This window comes from Gymnoscopelus microlampas (assembly GCF_963454915.1).
Source record: "Gymnoscopelus microlampas genome assembly, chromosome: 10".
NCBI lineage: Eukaryota > Metazoa > Chordata > Actinopteri > Myctophiformes > Myctophidae > Gymnoscopelus > Gymnoscopelus microlampas.
Window position 1 is genome coordinate 11,751,021 of NC_139947.1, and position 19,412 is coordinate 11,770,432.

At 42.2% G+C, this 19,412-nt stretch overlaps 1 protein-coding gene across 26 annotated transcripts in view; it reads left to right on the forward strand.

The window, feature by feature from the left end:
- LOC311053474 (MYND-type zinc finger-containing chromatin reader ZMYND8-like) overlaps positions 1 to 19,412 on the forward strand; it is a 28,790-nt gene that overhangs the window by 3,363 nt on the left and 6,015 nt on the right. For 2 of the 26 annotated variants that reach the window (XM_084069020.1, XM_084069021.1), the window contains exons 1-14: positions 479 to 693; positions 2,783 to 3,030; positions 9,249 to 9,319; positions 10,590 to 10,759; positions 13,015 to 13,236; positions 13,750 to 13,863; positions 14,027 to 14,119; positions 15,398 to 15,485; positions 15,968 to 16,023; positions 16,376 to 16,453; positions 17,090 to 17,205; positions 17,875 to 18,350; positions 18,562 to 18,690; positions 18,801 to 18,953. In XM_084069020.1, coding sequence (XP_083925146.1) covers positions 3,017 to 3,030; positions 9,249 to 9,319; positions 10,590 to 10,759; positions 13,015 to 13,236; positions 13,750 to 13,863; positions 14,027 to 14,119; positions 15,398 to 15,485; positions 15,968 to 16,023; positions 16,376 to 16,453; positions 17,090 to 17,205; positions 17,875 to 18,350; positions 18,562 to 18,690; positions 18,801 to 18,953 — 1,780 coding nt within the window. In that variant the 5' untranslated portion in view covers positions 479 to 693; positions 2,783 to 3,016. Of the gene's footprint in view, positions 1 to 478; positions 694 to 2,548; positions 2,689 to 2,782; positions 3,031 to 4,091; positions 4,115 to 4,216; positions 5,123 to 6,387; positions 6,412 to 6,459; positions 6,865 to 9,248; positions 9,320 to 10,589; positions 10,766 to 13,014; positions 13,253 to 13,749; positions 13,873 to 14,026; positions 14,120 to 15,397; positions 15,486 to 15,967; positions 16,024 to 16,375; positions 16,454 to 17,089; positions 17,206 to 17,874; positions 18,351 to 18,561; positions 18,691 to 18,800; positions 18,954 to 19,412 lie in introns of those variants that run through there. The other 24 variants (XM_084069042.1, XM_084069041.1, XM_084069039.1 and 21 more) reach the window with 23 other exon arrangements.

Below are 19,412 nucleotides of genomic sequence, written 5' to 3' on the forward strand. Positions count from 1 at the left end.
TATGCATAAACATCATATGAACGAGAGTAGTAATACAAAATAAAAATATGTACAGTAAACAGTTGAAGGGGGGGGGGGGGGGGCATTTCTATACATACTATGTATAACCTGTGTATAACATAGTTTATAAATATTCTGATGCCATATATTGGATATTTTTAGCATGAACTAATTTACAGTCTTTGTCTCTAGATAGTGCCTTTGTTATAAGAAGATAGATCAAAAGAATCTAAAAATTCTGTAACAAAGCAGACTGACTTTTCACACACAGAGTACACGCACACACACACACACACACACGCACACGCACACGCACACGCACACGCTGACAGTGACACGCACCCTTGCCACTCCGTTCGCGTCATAAGCTGTTGTCTAGCAACTAACCAGAGCCAATGGTAGCGTTTGTCTCGTCTAAGTGATGGGATCTTAACACTACCGGGTGTGTATTGGGGTTGTGTGTTTCCACTGTGTTTCCATTGGAACAGCAGAGCAGACATTCAGATTAGTTCACTTTACGTTAGCAAAAACGAACCACACAAGCACAATGTGGTTCAGAGACTGTGACAGAACCGTCGTGTCCAGTGTCGAGGCCACATCCCATTCCCACGATACTCACGGTAGAAGAACTACCGTCACTACATGTTTATAGTTTCATCTGGGCAAGACAAAAGTCTCTGTCTGGCTGCTTTGGTACGTATATTAAAATTGTTTAACAAGAGAAGAACCTAATGTACTTTCATGAGATAAAAAACATTGCCTCTTTGTTTTTTTAATGAATATTTGCACAGTCAAACTGTCCAAAGCACCAAAGATATTCACCGAGTTAAATAACGTGAATTGTGAATCTTGATTGGGAGGAAGGCCAGTGAGTGAGTCATCAGCAACATTTGAGCTCATACAAAAACCCTAGTGCGCCCTCTACAGGTGTGGTCAATAGTCATTTATATTGACCAGATCTGTAGAAGGCGCAGTGGAGTAAATCTGGCGGACATATTTTATTTTCTGTCCAAATACGGTGTATTATACAGAGAAGGTGGGGTGCTGAGAGGCCTCCCACCCTAGAGAATAGACTTTCAACAACACAAAACTGCCTTTGTTTCGGTTAATAGGCGAAATAGTTGTGTTTATTTTTTACTGAAGTTGGAGACCTCGCACGCACGGTAGTGGATTTTTCGATCTATGAGAATAGCAGCACGACTGGCAGGGCATTAGAGAGAACTGGCTATTAAACGCTCTGGACCAGAGCTACAAAAACTCGACGTGTGCAGCGAGCGACATCTAAGTTCTTTGCAGATTAGCAAAGCAGCAAACATTATTATTCTAGTATTTTACTCAACTGGCTGATATAGTCTTTTAACCTTTTATACAACTGGATAAATTAAACTATTATCTCTTGTAGCTCTGACTGCAACCCAATTTACACTTACTGTAAATCCCAACGTATTTCTGGCTTGGTTTCGGTTTTTACATTGTTTTACCACTAGAGGTCAGAGTGTGACCAGGACCGGATCGGCTAAACATTATCTATCTTACAGTTCACACAACACAACTGTAGGGATATCCAGTTCAATAGGATTTTTAGGAAATTCATTTTACATAGACGTATTTACAAATTAACCCTTATTCAAAAGGCCAAGAAATCATAGGACAACCTTGATATGACAATTTGTATACCTATGTTCTTATACCAGCCATTATAGTATACATTATATATTGCATTTATATGGTTCGTAGCTTCTTTTAGTTTCACATAGACATGTTTAGACATTACAATCCCCCTTATCCAAAAGGCTCAAAATGATAGCCTAACCTTGATGTCTATTCCTCTACCTATTTTGTTATACCAGCATCTAATATACATTATATTGCATTTATATAGGCTTTTTGCTTATCTTGATATTTTGAGTAAATAGTTGTACATAATTTGAAGAGGTGTTTTTATACTGTTTGTGTCAGTGTAATGCACCAACCTAACCAAGACACATTTTCATATATATGTAGGCCTAAGCACACCTCTCTGGCAATAAAACAAAGTTGTATAATCTAATTATGTTGAAATATTAATGATAGCCACGATTACAGAAAAGCTCAATTAAAATATACTCTATAATTGCATATTTAGTGTGTGTGTGTGTGTGTGTGGCAGGGGCATTTGGATTAGTGTACCTTGATTACATTTTTACTATGCTGTACTATATGAGCTTATGCGTTTCACGTTTGGTCACTTATCTGATAGGCCAGTAGATATTGAATGTACCATGTATAACCATTCTGTTAACTACAACATCATTGGGCCTTGTTCAAGTCCTTGAGGGCCATTTTGTTTTGCTTCAGGAAGGACACTTCTTCCCATAACATTTTTGAATATACAGTTTCTCACTTAGCAAGGGGTCTTATTACATTTCAAGAAACAAAATTGAGCTGCATTTATTTCAGACGTGTATGTAGCACGGCTTGTTTTTTTTTATTGTAGAGCTATACTCTTTCTTTCCTCTGAAGACAGTTTAGAGGGAAGGAGGAGTTTAGACAAAGGCCCACTCCATAAAAAAAATGGAGGCTTGTGCAGAGAAGCCATGGTGTCCTGCTGCACTCTCTACATGCTGCCATTCCTACGTCTTAAGCCTCTAAATAAGAGAACTACCAACAGATGCGAGATTGGACACCTTCAAAACATTGTTCTATGGGGTCTGTATGTTAAAGATGGGCTGTTAAACGTGTTATTTCATGATTTAGGCCTAGCTCTCTTGCTTATTTTTTCCTTCCTCTGTCTCTCTCACAGCCACAGAGCTGCCCTGCCTGCGCTGAACAAAGATAATTACTCAGGAAACATTTCGGCCAATCAGACGCCGCCTTGCATCCTGCCTGTGAGGGAAGGGACCAGTCAGGAGCCGGCTAACATTACTCGGGCCTGATCGCCTTGCCTGAAGAGCGGAGCCTTCTCCCCCGGCTGAGAACTGAGAGTATCCTCCATGTTTTATAAGTGTTGACATAACAGTGTGTGAGTCAGGCAGCCATGCATCCACAGAGGTAAGCCCTGTCTCTTCTTTATCACTCTTAATAACATCATGTCTTCCTTCCTGTCGTTCTAGTGACTGCTGATTTCTGGTGACAGACGTGAACACCTTTAAAATCAGAGTTTTGGTGTGTCCCCCCCAGAGGAGGAGGGGGAGGGGTGTGGGGTGGATTTGGAGGCCTTGCAAGGCCTCTGCTCCACACACTGCTGTGGTGGGGGTTGGGTGAGGACTCAAAGCATTGCTCTCCCTCTATATACCAGGGTCACATGGGTGACCCACACAGCCAAGGCAGAGTGGACCATGGCAAATCCTTTTTCTTTATTATTATAACAAATCATAATAATAATGCAAAAAAAATCAGAGTTAGATTTAAAATGGGCACACATCCACTCCCTGTGGCAGCCTGGTTTTTGCCAGAGAGAGGTGTGTTGGGGGATGGGTGGCAGAGGACTGCAATGTACTCTTTGTAAGTAGATTGGCTCTGTTGTTGTCTTGTGTGTGCCATGCCAGGCCAAGAGAATGGAAACGCGGGGGCAACAGATGTGTCTGTTTGGAGGCGTTGGGAGGGGGCAATAATATAAGGGGCTGATGGCCATAATTGAACACTAGTTCTCTTGGGTTTAATAATGGAGGGGCAGGATACACTGCAGACTTGAGGAAGCATCTGTATTTATTGTATTGTATTTTATTTTATGTTTTCAGATTTGAGTTTCTGGATTTTTCCCCTGGCAAATGAACTTAGATTGAAGAAAGCGGTGATGGTGCAGCTACTGTAAAATTCTTCACATAGCCCCCCTCCCCCTCCTTACAGTTCAGTAAACTCAGTTGAGGAAACTCCTAGATTTGTCTGGTGGTGGGACACCCAGGTACCTGGGTTCTCCATTTACAGCCCGAGGCCCTCTGTTTACAAGGCCTGTGCTGCACTGCAGTCCACGGCACCGTTCATCGTAAAAGTGCTTCCTCTAGTTTCAGATCCTAAAAACAGTGGCCATTTTGTGTTTCAGGACCGTCCCTCTAGGGAGAACTCAGGTCCTCCTTGCTCAGATCTGACAGGCGGTCGAGGAGAAAAGCAATAGCTGGCCCTTTCTTTTTACAAGGTTTGCTAATGTTTGAAGTTAAATATGATTAGACGGGTGCTGTGTTTCGCTTCTTATCTGTTTTCTCCCCACGTGTGTGACACTGTATCTCTCCTATTTCTACATACAAACAAAAGGCACCATTGAGCTCCAGTTTCATTTACAGATAGGGTTTATTGCTTTCTAAAGGTAAATTTGACTTATATCCCGTCTGATGTATACACAAAAACAAGTTGTGTTATTTGGTGCTTTAGTTTGAAAACAAACATGCTCAGAAACAAAAATGCAGGAAATCATTTTAGTAGTCATAAGGGCTGTGAAAAAGAATGTATTTTTTTTTAATAGCGCTTGCTTTTGTTATGTGAGCTGCAGAACAACACCACAATGTTTTCTTTCACCAAGATACAAATGTGCACGACACGCGTATAACCAAAACCAAAAGTGAATCTTAACCACTAAGAAGGTGAAGGAGCATTATGCACACTATGCAATAGTAATCATACGTTAGTGATCAGTAATGTGTTGTGTAATAACACCACGGTGAGGAAACAAATAGACTGGGAATGTCTGTGTCAGCTGAGACAATGTAGGCAGCATGAGGCAGTAAACAGGACACCAGGGATTGAATAGCAGACCATTGACTCGCTCCTCACAACCACAAAGATAATCTCCAGAAGGCTTTTTTCCCCCCAAATCCCCCTCTGATTCATGCTGTCCTCCCTGGGACGGGCATGCCAGCCAAACTGAAAGGAAAATAAAATATCTAATGCAGGCAGCAGGGGAAATCTCTGCAATGCAGCAAACATGCTTTTTAAGAGGAAGAAGGAAAGCTTTGCACACTGATCTGTGTGGCACAGCACTGCGCAGCCGACCAATAACGTTCCACCCAGTTGGCCTTCCAGCCAATTGCAGCTGCAGCTGAGGTTAAAGATTGACAATCGAAGGGAGAGCAGGAGGGTGAGCGAGGGCCTTCTGGAAAATTCCACAGCCATCTTTGATCCACTCTTTACAGCCTTATGAAAAATCCAGGTTGAAAGATTATTTTATTTATAGCACCAGTAGACTTGATGTGATGCATTGGGGACATTGTATTTGAACACCTATTTTAGGGTTATAACCGGGTTATATGAAGTTACGTTAGAACCAATTTGTGATATGTTATAATGATATACAGAAATCTCATATGGGTAATTGTGCTGACATTCCGGCTCTTTTTGCTGAGAATGATTTTGTCGATATGATCCTTCCAGGAAAAGTGCTGATTGTTTGTGTTTTTCTCTGCATGTCTGCATATAATACACGTGTCTCACATATGAGATTGAATGTGTCTGCTTTAATTGTCCTCCAAAACCCAGATAGCTTTAATAATAATAATACATCTTTTGTTTGTTATAAACCTCATAATCTCTCTAAAGGTCACGGGCAGAAGGGCGACTGGTTTGGTTTGGTATTTTTCCAGTCAACAGGATTAAATCCAAATGTTTTTCAAGGGCATTTTAAATACGAACACGAGATGACCCCTTGATGATATTATTTAGGTGTCCCTCGAACTCTGATGCACACACATATCCCACTTAAACCCGATCACCTATCTACAAGCTTGCAACATGGAGTAATGATGTGTTGTGAGCTTGTAGATCTGCTATTTTCGCAGAATGTTAGTTTATGATGACGTGCCCAGAATAGGGATGCTAGGGTACCGTGTGGTTAAGGGTAGAACAACGGTTCGCCATGTTGTGTTGTTAATTCTCACACGGAGTGGCGTTCTTTCTCTGCATTGAAACCTAATTAGGTTTTGACAGCGTTTTTCAAAAGCGAAGGCGAGAAAGGTAAGACATCACGAGACAAACGTATGTTCCCTGGTTTCGTCACGGTTCCTGTTGTCTCTCCTCTCTCTCCCCTTTTATCTCTGTCGGTGCACTCACTGTGTGTGTCGGTTTGTCACAGAGCCGGCGTGCGTTGTAACGTTTTGGATCTGTAATCTTCACAGATCTCTGGTCTTTCCTGCATGGATGTGCCAGTGCCTGAGTCTGAAGCCTCCGAGTGGGGGATGGGGGAGCGGGATGGGGGGGGGGGGGGGAGAGGAGGGGAGGCAAGGGGAGGGGAGGAGGGGAGCGAGCTGTGGCCTCCATTTTCAGTGACGAGAAAAACCCTGTTCGTCTCTCACAGGAGACAAGGAATCTCAAGGCACAGAGACACAGTCAGTGTTGTTTTTCTGTCCATCAGGTGTACTTCTCGCAGAGGGGGATATGTACCTGGTCCTTCTGGAATAACCCCAGAGCCTGCAGAGGATCTATTTGGCTACACAATCCTTGCAGGTTAATGGAATACAACTCTTGGTGTCTGAGAATGGCCTTTTGGAACGGCATACTTTTTTCCCCGCATCTGGTCATCTGGGTTGATTTGAGACGGCTGTTGTCAGACAGTTGTATGTGGCTGTTTGATAGCAGCGAATACAGGGTTGTGGCATTTTGGTTTCGGCAGCTATAGGCTGCCTGTCCTCCCTCTCTTCTGTGCTTTAGTGCACGTAGCAGAGGGAGTTGGCTAACGTTTTCTCTTTTTCATGTGGGCCTCGTTTGTTCACTCTGTCCGGAACAGGAAGGCCCCGGAGGGGTTGGGGTGTGTGTGTGTGTGTGTGTGTGTGTGTGTGTGTGTGAGACTGTAAGCACATTGAAACAAGACACCCATACACCGGATTCTATTTTTTATCTGGTTGACCCTCCTCTATCCTTTTCCCAGATGACACAAGTTATTGAGGGTGATTTTTCCAGGTATCTGTCTTATTGTAGTGCTAGTATGGTGCTCTATCTAAAAAAAGGGCAGAGGAATGTAACTAGATTAGCTTGATGACTAGGAAGTGGAAACCCTGCCTTCCCTTGTTGGCTTGGTGACACTGTTGTTGGGGATTATGTTTGGAGTAATGAATAGGCCTAATCATTATTACACTGGTGGTTGACAAGACAGACATCAAGGTCTACTGTGTGCTTTTAACGGTTGTATGTTTATTGGTTGGCTGATGTGTTCATGCCTAATGATCTCTGTAATAGTTGTATTTATGCGTGCTAGGCTAGCGCAAGGCCATTAAGGTCTGGTGGTGTTGCCTTTTGATTTTATTATCCCTGCTTGCATTTTGATCACTTAGCATTGCTGAGGTGAATCGCTGTGTACAGATGGCTCACAAAGAATCGGTCTGTGTACAATTGCAAGGGGGAAATACCTTTTTCTTTTTTACTTTTTAGGGAGAAAACCTGCTTAACTCGCTAATGTGGTTGACCTTTGTGGCATTCGATGTAGAGCCATTCTCCTGACTGGGAACTCAGGGCGATGAACTGGTCAAGTGTGTGACCTGACAGGGATCCTTGGGAGGTTTTGTCCAAGGGGAACGTGAATAAGACTACATCCTCGGTACAAAGGAGGAGCTAACTCTCAAAGAGCCCCATTCATCACTAAGGACCCCCTCCCCTTTTATTATCGTCCTTTGCTCCTCGGAGGAAATGAGACGAGAGCGGAACGGTAGAGGCTCAGAAAGTCAGGCGAAATTAATCAGTGTGCATTTGTTTGCGTGAGAGAGGCCCTATACTCATTACCTTCTAGCGTCCCTATTCTGGGACGACCCCCCCCCCCCCGCGAAAATAGCCGATAGATTGGCTATTTTTGGCGCAAGATATTTAGTGCGTAGGAGCGGGCCTAGTATAGAGAGCCCTGGCTGGGGTACTCCGGTCAACTAAGTATAGGGTTTACGTAGTTAATAATTTATATCAAATAATATTGTATGATCGTGTAATGTTTGTTATGTAATATCAAAAGGATAATTATATCATCAAAAATAGCAGATATACAAGCTCATAGCGCGGCTACGAGCTTGTTTCTGAAAAATCGTGAAAATTTGTGCAAATCTTTGAATATATTGTTTTAAAGCGAACATTTTTAACTCAAATCTCTGCTTCTGGGCGTCCCTGGAACAAAATATTTGAGATGGGGGGGGTCGGCGGCCAAATACATATCGTTTTGGGGGTCCTTGACATGAAAAGGTTTGAGCACCACTGATATAGAAACATTCTTTTCTCAGAATACTGTTGGGATTTAGAAGACATTCGTAGAATCGGCTTCAGGTCTTAATGGGTTAAGAGCTTCTTCACTGAGGCCCGTGTCACAGTTATAGGCCTGAACATGTCGCCAGATCCCAGGTTTGAATCCTCGGAGCACATTAAAGGGCTGACTGTCGCTGTTGATCTTTAAGAATAGTCATCAGTGCCACGGGGACACTTGTTGTTAGAGGAGGGTCTTCTGAGGTGCCAGAGGCACTTTGAATGAATCACACTACAATCTTTCCTCTAGTTATGTAGTAATGGCCAATACTGCCAGCTTAGCCACTAAAACCCCTATATATACAGAGCTAAATTAAGCCGATCTACAAGCTCACAACTCATCGCAACGTGACGTGTTGTGATCATGTAGCTCTGCAATTTATGGCAAATGATAGCCCATTATCGTTCAGCTATTATGTCATGTAGATCTACTATTTGTGCTGAATGTTTGCCTATATTTATCAAATTTCCTCCCCTTTTTGTTGTGCACCATCTTGTACATCTGCTATTTGTGCCGAATTTTCACCTATTTCTATCGACTGTTCACCTAATATGACTGGCCCGCAAGAGTGCATATGGTTAATTGCTTCAGTAGGAGCATTATAAATAAGCAACTACTGTGGTTGAACTAAAACGTTACATCTGTGGTCTCTCTCTTGGAGGACACAAATGCAGGTTCATCTGTGTTTAAATAGCCTCAATGTGTTGTAAATATGCCTGCGTGCCTCGCAGAGAGGAGTGTTGCCATGGCGATTCTTACTACCGTATATTGTCTCTCACTGGTTATCGGTGACAAAGTGGAAGTGGATAGAGGATGCTTTGATACTATAGGAGAGGAGTTCACCTTTACTGCACACAGTGTCAGTTAATGCATTGACGTCAAATAGCAAAAGACAGTCTCTAGTGGTGCATCCTTTGGGAGCCTGGGGTGCCTTAGGTGCTGTTCCACTTGTTTACTGTGGTTTGTGAGTTGGTTTGTGTGTTACAGTGTTTGCACCATTTGTGACATTGTCTTCCCCTCTCTCTCTCTCTCTTTCTTGTCTCTTGTGTTGCTCCTTGTTCTGCAGTCTGGCTGAGGACGAGATTAAGACCGAGTCCGATGTGGTAGAGGGCATGGATGCATCCATACGCTCCAAAGGTAGGCTCCAAAGCCCAACTAGACCAAATGAAGAGATTGTTTTTCTATTTAAGCTTCCTGAATATTTAGATCTTATTTAGCTGGTTTTATATTGATCTTATTAAGTTGCCAATGTCATCTAAAGCGTTGTTTGGGTTCTCTTGGGTATAAACAAATATGCTGTTATGCTTAACTGACTACTCGTTCAGTGTTTATGTCATGTGTCAACACACAGTCTGACAGCTGCTGTTACCACATCATTATCCTTAACGTGGCATTGATGTTACAGGGTCGTTACATTATACTGTGTATTATGTATGTAAGTTATTATTGTGATTACAGAGATGCTAAAAGTCAAGACCCTCTGCTCATCAGCATGCTCATTTGAAAAGTAATTTTTTACATTTGTCTCCTTGCTTTCCCACTAAGCAGAGGAAACGTACTGTAAGATTGAGGGACTGAGAGATTATTGGATCTGATTGGTCTGAAAGGTCTCCTCATCCTGTCTGTCTAAAGGTCCTTACAACCGGGGGCGTGAGTCGTGACCAATAAATAACCCGCGACTGTGTCAGTGAATATTTCACATCGAACCATTAATTTGGTGATGCCTCATTCATACATGTTGATGCTTTTATTAAAAAAATCTAAATAAAGATTTCCGTTATGGCCACGTAATATTAGCGTTCTGTGTGGTTGTATTCATGACACGGCAGTTTAAATTAATGCAAATTAGTCGCACCGAAAAAACACTTCCGGTGTGTAAGGACCTTTTTAAATGGGGCTAGGCTAGGTTATAACCACACTATGACGTCAATAAGAACTTATTATGGGCGGCCTCAGAACCTTCGTCTGGTCGTTCCTGCACACCTAGATGTGTTTACTGTCCGAACTGTTCGGATGGGTTCGGTCCACTCGGTGACACAGAGGTGCACAGCTGGAATACATTTGATAAGATTACTGAGTGGGAGGGGTCTAGCTCTCAGAACAAAACAAAAGACAGTTTGGTCTGCAGTATGAAGGGACACTTTTCACAATTTGTTCTGACATGCCATCACAGAAGAAAGTTCTTATGTCGGATGGATTATTTTGAAGCATGTAAGGGACCTTAAGTCACTAAGGGTCCATTCGGTTCAATTTTACACTCATAGAGTTATATGGGGGTCCGTGGCAATAATGCATACCAAACTGGGGCTCCTTGAAATGAAGAAGTTTGAGAACCACTGGTATGGTGGATGATGGAGTGAGTCTGTCCTGTTGCGGTGACCCGGTTTTCTCTCGTGCCGTCCACTAGTCCCCGAGCCGCCTCCGGGGGCAGCAGAGCGGCCGCCGCCCCCCCAGAAGAGGAAGGTGCCTAGCAGTCCCACCCACTCCTCCAATGGACACTCGCCTACAGACTCCACCCCCAGCCCGCACAAGAAGAAGAAGAAACCTGGGGCCGTCAACTGTCACAACAAGGACCAGGTGAGGGTGAGGGTCCATGCGCACACACACACACACACACACACACACACACACACACACACACACACACACACACACACACACACACACACACACACACACACATACACACATACACACATACATACATACATACATACATACAGTACACACAGCATATTGCCTCGATGTTTGAACCAGTGACACCAATTACCTCACAAACACATTTTGTTTTGTATATATATATATTTTGTTGAAGATAATGTTATATGTGAAATCAATGACTCATCATGACTCATGCTATTTTCTCCTTCCTTTTTCCCCCCACAAGACATTAATGCATATTAGAGGCATTAGACATGAGTGCACAGGCTAATGTGTGCTTGCCAAAATGTGGCTCTTTTCGACTGCAAGAACAAAGCAAACTGTGCCGTGAAGCTAGATTTGTGTCCTTAGGCTACGGCTGGGTTTCAGAGGTTCTCAGACCCTATTTTGGTTCCTGCTGGTCAGTAGTGCTGTCACAATTATTACATAATCGCCTGATCACAATTATTTGAGATAATCTTTTAAAAAATAGCAGAATAATCTATCTATAGGCTCACAACAGTGTCGTGATCCAACACGGTGTGAGCTTGTAGATGGGCTATTTTCTCCATTTCAAAGTATACAATTGTTAAATTCATGGCCTGCTTTGGCTATAGTACATTGTTTATTTTGAGTATTGGTATTGTCAGTCATTTCTGTGCATATTTAAGTTAATTGTCATATTTACCCTGTGCAATTGTTGGTTTACAAAGCCTAAAAGGCAAGCACAAATTGATGTTTATTTAAACTTTATGTTCCAATGTTACACAATGAAATCGCAATTATTTGTACAAGATTTAATCGTCAACCAAAATGTCATTATCGTGACAGGGCTATTGGCTCTGGAGCTTTACTAACCCTGAGTTCTGGGAACCCATGGGAGGAGCTAGTGGTACTGTTGCTCTGGATTGGTCAAGACATTGGAACCAGATGCTAGAGCAACACCGACATTTTTTATTTTATACTTAAGAAATAGCTGAATGCATGTTTTGCCAATTGTTTTTTGAGAAATTTCAAACATTAAAAAAGAAATTGTCAACAGCAGAATCAAACTGAACAACTGATAATAAATAGTTTATAGTTCAACAAAAAGGTATCGCAGATATACTTCATGTGTTTCAGGTTGTGGAAGGTTCTGGGTTACCTGTTGCAGTCGAAAAGAGCCATGGGTGGAGTGGTTCCTGGTTGTGTCAACGTTACTTCATATCGTTGCTTTTGGGCAGAAACCTCTTATCTCCATATTTTAAGCGGCTCACAAAAGCATCAAAGGTAGCAGATCTACAAGCTCGAAGCGCAGCTCGAAGCGCGGCGTGAAGCGACGTGCTTTGAGCTTGTCGATCTGCTAGTTTTGCCATTTTTTCTCTTATTATTTGAATCCTGAAAAGTAACTGTTTTGGACATATGAGGTTTCCACCCAACAGAGACGACATGCGTGACGTTAAGAGGAGGGTAATTCCAGTCTAGCTTCATGTGAGAGAGGTTGTTGAACCTGTTGTTGTGAGTAATGTATCACACACACCCGAGAGGTTTCTGTTTGCTATCGCTACCAAATTCACCCGTGTCTAGTTCCAAATGAATGGGAGTGAAACTGGAAAGTTAAAAAATATTTTTTTTGTTAAAAATCCTCACATAACATAATTGAAAGTGTCTATTTAACGTGATTTGGTCTTGAATGTTGAACTGTGTACAATGACACTGTACTGATACTGTAAGCCTACTGTATGTGGTTACGCAATACATACTGTAACCAAAGTTACTCAATATGTTCATGTTATGAGCAGGTTGGAAAAAGTAAAAAAAAAATCTTAAATAATAATTATAATAAATCATATGAAAAGAAACCGGAATTATCCTCCAGCCCGACTGTTTTCAGTCAAATATTCTGACCAGCATTGTGACTTGTCACTGATTTGTTGAGGGATTTAGTCGAGAGTGATGCACATCACAATGCTGGTTGTTGGTTCACATACAAAGTAAACTTGTTATGTTTCACCAAACATGCCATGAGAGAAACGTTAATCCTCAGCTTTGAAGCCCAATCAACACCCAGCCTTGTGTGGTGCTAGCTGTATTTCCCTTTGTGCTGCTTACCCTGCCTTACTACCAGCGTGTTTCTGTTGCACTGCACCTTTTGTGTTTGTTTCTGCGTGTTTTTGAAACCTGCCCCCCTGTTTCTCTTGCCTGCATTTCAGTCAGAGCTAAGACATGGTCCCTTTTACTATGTGAAGCAGCCAGCACTCACCAGTGACCCTGTTGATGTTGTACCGCAGGATGGCAGGAACGACTTCTACTGCTGGCTGTGCCACCGCGAGGGCCAGGTGCTCTGCTGTGAGCTCTGCCCAAGGGTGTACCACGCCAAGTGCCTCAAACTACCCGCTGAGCCAGAGGGCGACTGGTTCTGTCCAGAATGTGAGGTATCTCACTAAAGACGTGCGTGCGTGTGGGGTGTCTAATTGGTGATGCGCACGCTGTTGGTGTTTAAGGCACATGCTTTCCCGTTTGCAATAAGTGTTTGTGATATTTTGTCTTGTGAGCTTAATAGTGGGGCTTATTAGTACTGTAGGCATGATCTGCTCTCTGTGCAGTTGTCTCAACTGACATGAATGTGAACATAATGCATTTTGTGTGAGCTCAAACAGAAGATAATCATGCAAATAGTTTACAGAACATTTAGTATTGTTTATCTTTGCAACTGAACATTTTTAAAGGCCTTATTTCATGGCTCATTCATTAGTGAGACAATAAAAAAACTAAATATTTTAACCAACACTGGCCTTCGTCAGTGCAAAACATACAGTTTATGATACTGTTTATGCAACTTGAGTGGCAATAAGAGTAAAGTGTTGCCCCCGTAGTTTTGCTTAATGCATGTTACCGTTTCTGTAACAATTTGGCCTTTTTAATTGTCTGCATTGTTTTTCTTTCAGAAAATCACTGTCGCAGAGTGCATAGAAACGCAGAGCAAGGCCATGACAATGCTAACAATAGACCAACTCTCATACCTGTTAAAGTTCGCCCTCCAAAAGATGAAACAGCCTGGGGTAAGTCAGGTATTCTCCTAACTATACTATTCCATACTATACTGACAATTGTACAGTCCTCTATATTACAGGATATTTAGTCCTATTGTTCAAAGGACTAAATGTTGAAAGGCATGCTAGTGGCTTGTTAATAACTGTCTAAAATCCTTTCTTAACTCGACAGACGGAGCCTTTTCAGAAGCCTGTGGCTCTGGAACAGCACCCAGATTATGCAGAGTACATCTTCCACTCTATGGACCTCTCCACTCTGGAAAAGGTACTATGCTCAACTGCAGTATGGGCAGATATGCTACAGTGCAATAGTCTGCCCGTATCCTGTCTTGATTCTGTAAATACTCCACCAAGCCTGAGCCGACAGGCCCTTATGGACGTTCATATCCGTCTTTCATCAGTGTTCTTATTCCACTGTGTGCTTTTGTGTGGGCTTACAGTAGCATCGGTACTGGTGAATGGCTGATACATTATTTCAGATTCTTTTTTTGTTCAAGGTTTCTTTATTTTATATTTTCACATACAGGTCAATAACAAAAAGCATACAAAAACAGTGTATGTTACCCCTCCCCCCCCAAAGTTCCCACTCCGAAAGAGCCACAACCCTGGTATCTTATTGTACCATTAACACAAAGGACAATACAAACAAATAAAACACAATTGCAATGAAAAATGTCAAGTATACACAGTAGAATATATATATTATTAAAATAAATATTTAAAATTAAATAAAAATACACAAACAAATTATAATACAAAAGAAAAATACAGTGGGGTCAATGTATGGGTCATTAACATAGATATAGAAACCTAGATACCTCATTGGCCTCTGCAGTTCATTGGAGCGACCTGTATCGCAATACCCTTGTATTGCTTCCGCCCCTGGTCCAAGGAAGTTTTTCCCTATTCGTGTGTGTCACAGAAGGGGGCGTTCAGTAGGCCTCTGATTGGCCTACCGAACGTCCCCTTCTGTGACGCACGCGACTGAGGGCGGAAGCTGGTGCGCGCCCGAGATACAGACGCCTCAGAGCCAGAGGAGGCGTCTACCTTTATATGTCTATGGTCATTAATGTCAGCAGCATTCAGTCTCTCTATTCACCTGTTTCCTAGGCTGTGTGTTTTCCACTTCCTGTCGATTTCATTGGATATCATTGGTCATCTGACCAGTTTTGTTGGATTGCATTGGATCAAATCGACAGGAAGTGGAAAACACACAGCCTAGGAAACAGGTGAATATATCTTAAAAAAGGTTGCCAGATGGTGTAAAATTTCAGAGCACACCCCCTTGTGGAGTAGCGGATGTTCTCCAAAGTCAAGTGATGCATAATATCATTAACCTATGATTCGAAAGTTGGTGGGAATTTTTCTTTCCATTAAGCAGTATCAGACGCCTAGCCAAAAGGGATGCAAAGGCTATCATATTCCTTTCTTGGCGACTAAGTTGTACACATTATTTCAGATTCTAAATATATTCTTGGAAGCTGATACTATCGTAGCATATATCATTTTACTCATGTTTTTTATTTTTTATTTCTTTTGATAGAATATCAAGAAGAAAATGTACGGCTGCACAGAGGCCTTCCTTGCGGATATGAAATGGATCTTGCACAACTGCATCATCTATAACGGAGGTAGGAGACCCATACCTGCAGTGTCCCAAATACATTTTTTACCTCACCAGTGTTGTAGATGAAAATTTTTACCAGCCAAAAAGTAAAATGTACATACAGCCTCTTTTGTATCGGGTAACATAAATACAATTAATCTGCATGATAACACATTATGGTGGTGCATGCAAACAGTGGTCAGAGCAGATTGTGAAGGGAGAGTCCAAATTAAAATGAATTAAAAACAAAATGGAGTTAAAAGGATTAGTTGGTGTTGGCGACGAAAGCGTCACATTTCTTCTTCCACTCCACTCCATGACATCCAGGAAGTGAAGTGTTACAAAGGAGATTTTGTGATATGTGTCATTAAAGGGGATGAATAGGCTGATTTGTTTTCCAGTTCAGATAAAAAACTACACAACCTTCATCAGTCATCAATCATGCTACTCTGTTATGATACCCTGCAGTTTTAGTGTGGCTCAACATTTCTGTTGACTCCGCTCTAGGTAATCACAAACTGACGGCAACAGCGAAGGTCATCGTCAAGATTTGTGAACACGAGGTACTGTTACTAATTTAACCACTTTCAACCTGGCGTCCTTATTTTACGCATGTCAATATGGGCCAAAATGTTCATTATTAAATAGCAGAAATATCAGATCTACAAGCTCATGATGCGTTGCCAATGCAGCACGTTGGGAGCTTGTAGGTGGGCTATTTGAACTATTTTTAAAAATGGGTCTTAAGTGGGTAACTTGATGAGATGTGACGGTAGATACCAAGACCAACCAACAAAGATACCAAGACATTGAAATAGTTTATATTATAACATTGAATAGACAGCAAACAGATGGCTTAATCTCATACAATGGTAAAAATGTTTATGATGATGTTGATGTCTGGTTATGTTTCAGATGAATGAGATCGAGGTGTGTCCGGAGTGCTACCTGTCTTCGTGCCAAAAAAGGGACAACTGGTTTTGTGAGCCATGTGTACGTTTTTACATAAACATGTTTTGCACACAAACTCAGAGTTTATGACTTAAAGGCCTATCGGTTTAGAGGGCCTGATCAGTGGATTTCTGGGGCCTGAAATTGATATTTGGCAGTAATCAGATAATAATAATAATTAGATATTGACCGCTTTCTGGTTTCCCTATTTTAGGCATGTCATCATTATAGGTGAACAGTTTTAAACATTTTCAAAGGTAGATCTACAAGCTCACAATGCAAAAATAGCAAATCTACAACCTGACAACGCATCACAATGCACCGTGTTACTATTTTCTGACACTTTGTGGACACTTTTGTACCACAAAGTATAAAATAGGGCTCAAGTGGTTAATCAGACAAATGTCTTTAGTCTGATTAAGTCTGAAAATCACTTCTCAGATATTAAATAACTGAAAGAATAATCACTAAGAAGATATTCGATAGTTGCAGTGAACATACAAACTAAATAACATGACCGGTATTCTGTATAATAACCGTACAAACACAGTGTCACAAAGAAAAGTAGTAGCATGGTATGAAGCCAACAGTCCTGCAGCCATTAGATTTCATTTAAACCCATACATATAACATGCACAAAATGTACATTGAGTTTTGTCTTTGTGTTCCCCATCATAGAGTCAACCCCACCCCTTGGTTTGGGCGAAGCTAAAGGGTTTTCCCTTCTGGCCAGCCAAAGCACTGCGCGATAAGGATGGCCAGGTGGATGCACGCTTTTTTGGACAACATGATAGGTGAGACTTGATTGAGTAGAAAATATGGTTCTTTTGGTTACTTATTTTTATATACTTGTTGGGTTATTGCTATTTACAGAGGAAATGATGTGCAGATGGAGAGGGGATGTTTTGATAACTGTATGTGGTCCACGCACTATCCACTCAGCTACCGGGGTGCCGCAGGAAATTAGATCTTAAATTGTGATTTGATGGTTCATCAAAAGTTCATCACCATTTTGTTTCCTGCACTACCGATATATTAAAATCTTAACTGTAACTTTTTCAATTAAACAAAAGCTATTTTTGATATTTTTCAATGGTATATAATTTCAATAACCATTCCACCTAGATTAGTTTTTCGGCATCTTTCCGAAATACAATTTTTGTCGCAATTGTCTGCCCCCCCATGTCAAATAACGCAAGTTTCCAGAATTGTATTTATTTATGTATTCTAAAGTTAATATATACCATTTATGTTGGCGCTAGGACCCTTCAGATTCATTTCGGAATGGTACTTCCATGGTTTTGTTTCAAACTGAATTCTGGGAATCACAGTTCTAACAGACTACGGAGCAACCAGAGGTGTTGCCAAAAAGACTAAAAGAAACCATCAATGTCATAGTGTGTAACATCCATTTTAGTAAATATATATTTGAGTTTGACATCTTTTGCATTTTCTCCCACCAGGGCCTGGGTTCCCATTAACAACTGTTACCTCATGTCCAAGGAGATCCCGTTCTCTGTGAAGAAAACAAAGAGCATCTTCAACAGTGCCATGCAGGAGATGGAGGTCTACGTGGAGAACATCCGCAAGAAGTTTGGGATCTTCAACTATGCGCCCTTCCGCACCGCGTTCACGGCCAACAACCAGCTGCAGATGCTGGCCGACCCGTCCAACCCCGACGCTGCGAAGGTCAAAACGGAAAAGCCGGAAAAGTTGCGCTTCAACTTCGACATGACCGCGTCGCCCAAGATGCTCCTGGGCAAGAGTTCCATGCCCACCATGAGCAGGAGGGTCTCCATGACGGACATGCCTCGCTCTCCAATGAGCAACAACTCCTCTGTTCACACAGGTTCTGATGTAGAGCCAGACGGACTAGAAAGGGGCCCACGGAACCCATCCTTCCTCTACAGTACTGGAGAGGAATCGATGGACTTCACTGGTAATTAACTGCTTAGAATCCACTCATATTGACCAATTAAGCCCTATATACACTGGTGACCGGGGTCCCCCAGGGTTCTATACATGTACCCCTCCCTTTTTCTTTTTTTGTAGCCTTATTAGCCTTATTTCCAATAGAGGACCCGCCAGTTTTCAGATGATTTGTCCATATGAGTACAGTAAGGTAACTAAGCTTCTGTGCTTGCATACAGCATCCCCTGCCTCAGTGAAGACGGGTCCTGCAAGCAACATAACAGGAAGCCCCAAACCCTTCAACCCGGGACTGACTCCCAAGCAGGAGAGGACTGCAGGCCCAGGGAGCATCCTTAATCTCAATCTGGGTCAGTTATCATTTGACCGCTGCGACCGCTGCGCGAATGATGTTGCATTCATGTGGTCGAGTTTTGGTCTTCTTGGCGTTGAAGTTGAATGTTGTCCTTCTCCCTCTCAGATCGAGTGAAAGCAGAGATGGATTTGAAGGAACTGAGCGAGAGCGTGCAACAGCAGCAGCAGCAGCAACAGGGGGCGCCGGTCCACCTCCCTACCCCAAAGAGGCCCATTAGGAGCCTGGACAAGACCATTGAAAGCTGCAAGGCCCAGCTTGGTACATACATATAAAAAAAGACAACTTTTCTCTGCCGTCACATCACATTTCTCTCTTATGCTGCGTTCAGACTAGCAGCGACAAAAGTTACATAACGGCCAAGCCGTGGTCAGCTGCAGCTACACTGTCGGCTAGAGGCCATTGAAGTTTTGCTCATCGCGCTTGTCGACATCATCAAGCGTACGTTTGTGGGAGCGACGAGCGAGAAAAATATGAAGGAATATATATAGCGGATTGGGTTAAAAAGAACAGGGAACTGGCTGATATTTCCTACATTACAAGCAGGAATTGTGTGGAGAGAGAAGGGGAGTGAAAATAGTGAAACAAAAACATGATTGATTGACGCTTCACTGCGTCATTTATTGGAGCGCTGAAAAAAGTTGAAGACAGCTCAACTTTGTTTTGTAGCTCGTCACGCAGCGTCAGGCGTCAGTTTGCATCACCTTTATGTTGCTGGCT